This window comes from Pinus tabuliformis, chromosome 8, assembly GCF_031772625.1.
Source record: "Pinus tabuliformis cultivar Carrire ecotype Pingquan chromosome 8, CPIR1, whole genome shotgun sequence".
Classification (NCBI taxonomy): domain Eukaryota; kingdom Viridiplantae; phylum Streptophyta; class Pinopsida; order Pinales; family Pinaceae; genus Pinus; species Pinus tabuliformis.
In genome coordinates, this window is record NC_142294.1 from 1641440993 (window position 1) to 1641450979 (window position 9987).

The window sequence follows — 9987 nt, forward strand, 5'->3', positions numbered from 1 at the left end:
TTTTATTATAACTGGTGCAAGAGTAAAAAATATATGGAATGAATACACCTAGACTTGCCTTTTTCGGCAAGAGGATAAATACCCAGGTGAAGCAATGATAAACTTGAAACTGTCCAACTGCTGCTCTACGTTGCCCCTTTAAATATGTATTGTATGTTGCAAAGATATGGGTGAAAAGCCCACCTCTGGTGCTCAAAAGACTATGAAAATTTATTTATGAGGTTATTGTAAAAAACCCAGAAATGGTTCGGTTTGGTTTTGACCTTCCAAAATCGACCCCCAAAAAGGCACTGCGCAGTCCCCAACAATTCAGCGATATCTCCTGCAAATATATGACTAAAAACCCCACCTCCGATGCTAAAAAATTTCTGCAAATTTATATCTGGAGTCCTTGTTAAAAACCCAGAAATGGTTTGGCCTAGCTTTGACCTTCCAAAATCGACCCCCAAAAAGGCCCTCCGCCCTCCAAATTTGTTAAAGCACATTGCCTGCCAATACACCAGAAAAATCCTCCTCAAACACTCCGGAAAGGTAGAAATAAACTCCACCAATACTTCCCTTATTTCTCTCGGAAAGCAATAGCCCTCTAGTAGAATCTACAATCGCCACACTAGATACACTACTGCATCCTCCAGAAATATACACTGCTGGGGTGAACTAAATACAAATGCTAGAAATATCTCTACAAATCTCCTCCTGATGATAATGGATGAAACTCTATAGGGTGGCACTCGAAGTCCACAAAAGAAAGGGTGAGTTCTCCGCTTGGAAAACTCTTGCTAATCAGATAGTGACCCGACTAAACAGCTCGAGTAACATAATCAAATTCAATAAGCCAAGAATGCCAAATGAAGTGTGATGGCTTCCTTTTATAACTTTTGTGGAGCCTTTCTTCCTGCCTTTTCTTCCCTATCATGCATTTCAAATCATTGGCTTAGGGAGTGCGTATTTATTATGTGGGTGGTCCCCACATATCATTAACAAAACAAAATAAAATAAAATTAACTTGCCTCTAACTCCTAAGTCTTCTACCAAAAATCAAATGGGCAGCGTCTTCACCAAAATTGGCCCCCAAAATGTAGAAATAAATTATATTCCAAAAAAAATTAGGAAGGGACATTACACATTCCATCGATCTGACCCCGGGCGCGACGCTACCCAATGGACCAATCTGTCAACACTTTGTTCTGGATAACAACGAAATCAAGAGGCAACTTGAGGAGTTGTTGTAGAAAGGGCACAACAGGTCAAGTTAATCACCCCGTGGGAGCCCAATCGTGTTGGTACAAAAGAAGGATGGGACCTGGAGACTCTGTATTGACTATCGAGCACTGAACAAGATCATTGTCTAGAACATGTATCTAATCCCATAGATTAATGACCTTCTTGACCAGCTTAAGGGGGCCAAATATTTCAGTAAAATTGACTTGAAGTCTAGTTATCACTAGGTATTGATCGAACTCTCTGATCTATGGAAGACTGCTTTCAAATCTAAGGAGAGCCTTTTCGAATGGCTGGTCATGCCTTGCGAGTTGACAAATGCCCCCACAAGCTTCATGAGGCTAATGGACGAAATCTTGTGACCCTTCACCAACTCATTCGTGGTGGTGTATTTGGATGAAATTATGATCTTCATCCAGAGTTGGGAAGAGCACCTCCACCATATTTGACATGTCCTCCAAACCTCGCGGCAACACAATTTGTGTACCAATTTGGAGAAACGCACTTTTGGTATGACTATTGTTCAATATCTGGGGTACATTATTGATGAGAGGGGTGTGCATGTGGACCTAACCAAGATACAAGTCATTCGGGATTGGCCAGCTCCAACCACTCAAACAGAGCTCCACAGCTTTTTGGGCCTTACCAACTTCTACTGCAGGTTCGTGTTGGGGTTCTGTCATATCACTTAGCCCTTGAGTCAAGTCATCAAGGGAGGAGAGAAAATGAGATCTTCTAGGATATCTCATCTCTATTTGAATTCACTCACATATTTTCATCACCTTACTACCCCCAATTAAATGGCTAGGACTAGAAGCTATCAACAAAGTCCTCAAAACTATGTTGCAGTGTATGGGGGAAAACCAGAAAACCAATTGGAGAGGAATGATTTCTCCACCTTTTGGAGCTATGACACATTAGCTAAAACTGCCACTAGTTTTATTCCCTTCCATCTCATCCACAACATAGAAGCATTTTTACCCATTAAATGTGAGATAGCCTCCCTGCGTATGGTATTCTAACTTTTTTTGATTACCACTCCACTAGAACAATGCCTCATGATTTATGGCATGTTAATGGGAATCAACGTGCCTCCTTCCAACATAATGAAACCACCCAGAAATTATCGAAGCCTTCTTTTAATCGTGACATACACCCTCATTCTTTTGACAAGGGCGACCTCGTGTTAATATATGATGTTTCCAATCAGAGTTTGAAAATACTCTTCTTTTGTAAATACTCTTCTTTTGTTTTTTTATTCTTTGTTCTTTTTTTTTTAAATGGACTATGGATCATCTTTCCTAATCCATTCCCTTGCTTTGCTTTTTTAGATGAATCATCCACCAATGTATCATATCAATTTCATCAATGGTTCTAGTCAAGGGCCTCGACATCTTACATCTACAATTTGGGCCATTTATTCTCCTCTTCGACACTACATCACTCAAATGGAATTTGTAGCATCTCTGCTATGAATAACTAAGAGGAATATGCTAATGTCATCGATTTGTTAGCCAATGCCACTAGTGTTCACATTTACATCTTCCTTGATTCTCAACTCATCATCTAATAATTGAATAATACATCTATGATTGTGCCATATTTTGAAAATATTTGCAAATTCATTTCTTATCTAAAATTTTTGAATACATCACCTTTACACCTATTCCTACTAATCATAACCAATTTGTAAACAACATTACAAATAACATTCTAAAATAACAATTTTTACACTAACATATTATTCATCATAATTATATATAAATATCATTTAATTATCATCATTAATCATTTGAAAATATACACCAACAAAAAAACAAAATAGCATTCAACAACTCATTAAATTCAATGCATAAGATTTTATTCCAAACTCAAAGTCTCCCACATTTAATTAGGGGATGAGCATAAACTAAAACAACTATTAAACACAATTCAATGTACTTAGTTAATAATTGCTTTTTCATCTTTAACCGGATAAATATAATATGATACTTAATAAAGAAGATGAAAAGGCCATTCACGCATCATTTGCATAACGGGTGGCACCATCTGCTGGTAAGATAAGACGAAATCCTTATTTGTCCATTTCTAAAGCAACTAGTTTCCTGCAGCGCAACACTTTCCATCGCTCTGGGACAATCGTGTCGTCACCACCGCCATGAGATTATTTTCAATGTTGTAACTATTTTAATAATATTCTGTTCACTACTTGACATTTCGACTGAACCTGTCGCCGCCGTGAGAGACCGTCAATGTTGCAACTTCTGTAAAATATTGTACGCAATTACAGTCTGCAAGTTCCGTAAATATTCCTGATAAATCTAAAACCTTTTGATTAAATTAATAAAAGAATTATATGATGTTGTCCCTAAACAGAATCAAAATTTGTGATTGTTAACTCCACGCCCACATCTATTTTGCTATAAACTTTTCCGCAGATTAATCTTCCGCGACAGTATGATATCTTTCAGCCTGCGGCGTTTCTATCAGAATTGGCTTACTATCTCAATTATGAATTTGGGGTGTCTCAAATCATGGGAGCAGGGGTCAAGGGAAATAATGGCAGAAGTTGGGAGCAGGGGTCAAGGGAAATAATGGCAGAAGTTGAGAAGGGAGGTAAATTGAAAAATATTATGAATGTGTGCGGGTGAAATGATGGTATATATATATATATATTGAAAAATATTATGAATGGGGTGCGGGTGAAAGGATGGTGTATATATATATATATATATATTTTGAGGGGAGGGAAATAATGGGACTAACATAACAAATATGTTGCAAGTAGATATAATGACTACCTATTTGAGAAACTGAGACTGCGTCAATATTTGAGATACAATGATAGACTTTTCTAGTGTTTGACCATTTTGACCATGGATGACAATGTTTGGCCATGTTGTTAATGGTTAACTATGGTTGATTGTGGTTGACCATAGATGAATATGGTTAACCCTAGTTGAGCTTATTTAACAATCATTGAACAAGATTGACCATGATTAAACAAGCTCAACTATGGTTAACTATTAGCCATGTTGTTAATGGTTAACTATGGTTGATTGTGGTTGACCATAGATGAATATGGTTAACCCTAGTTGAGCTTATTTAACAATCATTGAACAAGATTGACCATGATTAAACAAGCTCAACTATGGTTAACTATTTTTATCCATGGTCAACCAGAATCAACCATTGATAACATGGCCAATCCCGTTGACCATGGCCAAATATTATCATCCATGGTCAACATAGTGAAAAAGGTTGACTATGGTCGACAATGTTTGACCATGTTTGATCATGGTTAAGCTTGGTTAAGCTTGTTCTACCATGTTTGACCATTATATTATATTTTGCCTATTGTTTCTCCCCACATCTGCCCTCGAGTTATGAGTTATATCTCACCCCCCTACATTATCAAATCCATAACTATGGTCAACCATAGTTATCCACGGTCAACCACAATCAAGCATAGTCAACCATTAATAACATGACTAATCTGGTTGCCAATGGCCAAATATTGTCATCCATGGTCAACATAGTCAACAAAGTTGACTGCGGTTGAACTCATTGACAGTGTTTGACCATGTTTGAACATGGTTAACCTTGTGTGATCCTGTTTGAACATGGTTAACCTTGTTCTACCATGCTTGACCATTATATCCCATCCCTTTACATTCTGAAATCCATATCCATATCACTATGAAAAATAATAAATATATCCCACATTTTTGCCTTTCTTTGCAATGCCTCTTTTATCACCCTATTTATAAGGGTGCAATGAAGCATCCTAGCGAGTTGATCTTTTGGCTTTTTATGTAGAAATTTGATCATTTGATTCTTGGTAAGATCTCAATATTTTATTATTTAAATTATAATTTTTAATATAATAGATTCAAGACCTTGAAACATGGACACTATTATATAATGTAACTAACTTAAAACTATGTTTGTTTCCTTATTTCTAATATATTTAGGTAAAATCAACCATAAAATTTATGTTTGTTTCCTTATTTCTAATATATTTAGGTAAAATCAACCATAAAATTTAGTTAATTGAGCGTATCCTAACTTAAAACTTTGTGAGTGTATCCTAACTTAAAACTTTGTTTCCTTATTTGTAATATATTTGGGTAAAATCAACTATAAAAGCATGATGGTGTGATTTTTACAAAACTTTAAAACTATGTTTAGTCTAAATAACTTAAAACTATGTTTGTTTCCTTATTTCTTATTTCTAATATATTCAGGTAAAATCAACCATAAAATTTAGTTAATTGAGTGTATCCTAACTTAAAAGTTTGTTTCCTTATTTTAATATATTTGGGTAAAATCAACTATAAAACATGATGATGTGATTTTCATAATATGGATCACAAAAGCCTAAATTCAATTATCAACTATAAAATTTACTCAATTGAGTGTATCCTATACAATGTAAATAACTTAATACTTTGTTTCCCTATTTTTAATCTATCTGAATAAAATCAACCATAAAAATTAGTCAATTGAGTGTATGCTTTACAGTGTAAATAACTTAATACTTTGTTTCCCTATTTTTAATCTATCCGGATAAAATCAACCAAAAAATTTAGTCAATTGAGTGTTTCCCCAGTGGTTGTAGGAGTTAATGATAATAGCCCCACCCAGTGTCAAGTCTCTTTGTGATATGATGGTTTATTGAGAGTGGCCTTTGTATTAGTTATGTTGACCATTTAACTCTTCCTTGATTCTTACTAATAATAAAAGTGTGATATCTACAATGAAAAAGAAAAATCAACCATAAAAAAGAAAATATGTAACTCTTCGTTGATTCTTGCTAATAATAGAAAGAGTGATATCTACATTGAAAAAGAAAAATCAAACATATAAAAAATAAAAAAAATAAAAATAAAAAATAAGTTTAGATTTCCTCATTTCTAGTTTAATGAGGAAACAATAGAGTTAAACTATAGAAAATTGGGGGAGATTTGTCAAGTTTCAAGATTTTGGGCATTCATGAATTTTTGATGGTGTTGAATCCATTTCCACCATTAAAAACAAGATTCATGCACCCTTACTACCAGATTTAAATTTTTTTAGAGAAAAATGACCAGATTCCGGCACAATTTTGGGAAATTTGAGTTACAGCTGTCCAGTTTTAAGATTTTGGGTGTCCCATGGGTTTTTGATAGTGCTGAACCCATTTCCTACCTAAAAAAATTAGCATGAATTTATCCCAGAAAGTAACACTGCATTTATAACAGGAAAGTTGACGTGATCATACGCAAGGACATTTTTAATTCGATTGAAACATATTTAGACAATTTTTACTAATTTCTAAAACAATTTTTGTGTTGCTAGTTTAAGAACATGCTGGAACACGTGGGGTCTAAGTGTCCCACACATGTGGAATACACATCAGCATAGGGCAGATGTTCGAGGCATATGACCTGCGTGTTCATCAATCGACGTGGCAATTCCGGACACGGCGGACCTATTCAACATGTCTTACTTCTTTATTTCTTAGGTAAAGACACGTTTAACCTCCGACATCGGTTCCATGAAATTCTTCTGTTTCAGGTTAAGGGTGCACCCAATATTGAATGCACCCTCATCTGGCAATTTCCACAGGAAAACAAAAGAATCCCTCCCCGCTCCATGTTCTTCCTCGCTTCTCCTGCTACAGTGAATTAATTCTAGGAATTTCAGTTGAGAGTTTGGGCGATAGATTTACTACCCCATGCTCTATTATGCCAGCAAAATTAGGATAAATTATAACCTCATTTCTTCTGTTTCAGGGAAGAACATGTGGTTGGGGTAGGAAGACAAGGAAAAGAAACAGACAAATGAGATGCTCTGTTTTTTAAAAACATTTCCAGAGGAAGGTTACTAAATCCATTTTGTTATATTCCGATGTTTTGTTTTACTTCCACAGGAATTGGGTTTAGCTTTGTCATTTTTCCTGTTCTGTAATGGGGTCCGTCAATCCGTTGAAAGGCATTTGGTTGAAATCCAATAGATTCCATTACAGGTTTGTGTAATTCAACAGCAAATTACTCTACTGCAGAAACTTTGCGGGAAGCTTAGACCAGAAACAGACCTTGGTGATCATAAACAATCTGCATCAGCCTAAAAGAAATCACTGCATTTAATCAAAACAACTATTCTAATTCTGGGTCCAGTTCAAAACTCCAAGCATCCCTTCAAGGTATTAAGGATGAAATTAACATGTAAAACATGAGATTTTCCACTACTTTGTGATTGAAGCCAGTGATGTTGAAACGACATGATTGATGCTTTCATATCAAACATTTAACGACATGATTGGTGCTTTCATATCAAACATGGAAATGTTTGGTAACATCTCTGTTACAATCTGAATCCCTGAAGGGCTATGGATTAATCACTTTTCTAAATCCCATCCACACCGTGTTCACAAAGAATGAGTCTCCAGTTTCTTGGTACATCTTCAAAAACATACCTGAGATTGCAAGGCCTGAAGCTGTGTTTTCTCAAAGCTGCCGCTCGTTTACAGTTTGGAGTAACGACAGGTCTGCAGTTTGACTCAAAGAACATTACAAAACAACACAACTTCTAAAGAGAAACATAAGCTCTGAATAATGAAATCCTAAACCTCCTAATGTTTGGTAGGATGTCGAAGTCAAAGAACATTACAAGACAAGATAACTTGTAAAAGGAAACATGAAGATCCAAATAAGAAACTTATAATGTTTAAGATGTCCAATGTGGTGGATGTGAAATCAAAGGCATGCATACCAGGGTTCATCCAACCTTCATGTCAAGCCTAGGCTCAAAGGCCATGGCAAGCTCAAAGCATTCCGATGTACTTGCTGTGGTGTCTACAGGACGGGTGGGAAGCCAACTCCATGCATTTTCAGTTACATTGTAAACTACCACCTCTGTCACCTTTCTAAATTTTCTTTTCCTATGTCCAGAGACTATGAAACATGTGCAATCCCCTACTCCTATGCACCACTTACTGCAGTCCATAGAAATCCTCTTGAAATCTTTGGACAGGGACGGAGGCATTCTTGCAATCTCCTTCCACCATGATGAGGATGAAGAGGTGGAGGAAGAAGAGTTGACCTTGGCTTTGTCAAACTCCCATATAATAACCTGCAAAAGCTCCTCTGTATGTCCGAAAATGTACCCGGCCACTAGAACCCATGACCCATAGGTAAGAAGGTAAGGTGACATGTAGTCACTGTCAGCCATCTCCGGCAATGGCGCAAAGATGGAAGTCCCCTGTTGGATGCTGAAACCCAGAATACCCGATTGGTCATGAATATCCGCAAAACAGTAGAATGAGCCTGCGCAGAAAACCAAGTCTTTCTTGTCAATATGCACATCATGTGGCAGGTGTCCTGCAATTCTCCATGACTTGAATGCAGAATCATATATTTCCACTATCCCCGCTTCATGGCTGTCCTCACCAACCACCACCACTTTGTATGTCCCTCTACTGTCGCCCTCCCCTTCCACGATGCCTCCAACACTTAAGACCGTTATGGATGAGATGGGGGTCAGTTGTAAGGAGGTTCTTGTGAGGGGATTGGAAACAACAAATGATAGACATGGATGGAGATCGATTGTGTGCAAGAACAAGCCTGCCCCTGATCCATAGAAAGTAACAAATTTTACATTACCATTTGGCGCCACGAAGGAGGGAAAGGAGATGCAGGGGGTATTCCTCCAGGTTCCTGTGAAGAAGAAGAAAGCCAAACAATGAAGAGGCCTTCTGCCAACATCTTGCACAAGCAGCCATGGCTTCCTGTTACCAGGCTTCTCCGCCCATTTACTCGTTATGAATTGGGTTGATGTGAGCAGAGCATTGCATTTCTTGGACACACTGCGAAATCTACACAAAGACTCCACTGGCAACCACACCAGTATTTCCACGATCAAATCCTCCGGCAACACAGGCAAATCATGAGACTTGTGCAGATCGCCCATTTTAATTAACCTCCCACCGACATAACTGGTTCAGCCTGGATTATGAAGGAGTTTAATCGCCCAATGGGAATAGGCAGTACCGCGCCATCTATAAGATAAGCTAGAATTCTGATTCAGCCATCTCCAACTCAACACCTGTAACAACCTTCCACCGCAACACTCTCCACCGCCTATAATGATTTTTAGTGCCACATCTACCCATTTTCCCTGCAACGCTGGCCACCCCCTTCCATCGCCACACTCGTCACTACCGCCGTGAAATTGATGCAACTATTTATAAATATTATTATATTCGGCACCTGACATTCCGGGAGAACCTGGTACTGCAATGGAAGACCTTGAATGTTGCACGCATGTCTTTCAAATTAGTCCAGTCTGTCCTTTAATTGTTCGTGCAAGTTACTACAGTCTGCAAATTATGTTCTCACTATATTCGTGATGAACATCTAATCATTATTTGCATCAAATCTACCTCTAAAGAATCCCTCATTTGAATCAAAATGGACGAATTCTTAACTCCACTCTAACATTTAATATGCTATAAACTTTTCCAAGGAGAAACTTGGATGACAATATGATATATTTGGCATATTATGCTTCCATCATAGCATAATTGACTCAAAGCCTCAAATAACTTCATAAAGCATTGTCAGTATTTGCAGGCGGCCATTGTTGTTTTCTGAAATCAATACGAATCTTTTGGAATTGAAATTGTCCCAACTGGGTCGAGTGGTCAGAGTGTTGTCACATCAATGTTTCTAGAAGTACGAGATATGATGATGGTACGACCAAATGCCTCCAATCTGTGCATGC

At 37.4% G+C, this 9987-nt stretch overlaps 1 protein-coding gene across 2 annotated transcripts; it reads right to left on the reverse strand.

The window, feature by feature from the left end:
* Nucleotides 1-7599: 7599 nt before the first annotated feature.
* Nucleotides 7600-9737, reverse strand: LOC149242447 (F-box/kelch-repeat protein At5g15710-like). 2 transcript variants are annotated; one of them, XM_089374242.1, is made up of 2 exons: nt 7993-9737; nt 7600-7753 (listed from the first exon to the last, which is right to left on the reverse strand). In XM_089374242.1, the coding sequence occupies exons 1-2, from the start codon at nt 9172-9174 to the stop codon at nt 7730-7732; spliced, it is 1206 nt and encodes a 401-aa protein (XP_089230368.1). In that variant the 5' UTR covers nt 9175-9737; the 3' UTR covers nt 7600-7729. The 2 variants fall into 2 exon arrangements, with proteins under 2 accessions (XP_089230368.1, XP_089230369.1); XM_089374243.1 differs by having other exon boundaries at nt 7978-9733.
* Between the last annotated feature and the right edge of the window lie 250 nt (nt 9738-9987).

Bases quoted from the DNA above. Each gene is read 5' to 3' on its own strand.
- LOC149242447 (XM_089374242.1), bottom strand. From the start codon at position 9,174: ATGGGCGATCTGCACAAGTCTCATGATTTGCCTGTGTTGCCGGAGGAT. The intron at 7,754-7,992 runs GTTGGATGAACC...GTCAAACTGCAG, and splicing joins AGCCTAGGCTTGACATGAAG to ACCTGTCGTTACTCCAAACT.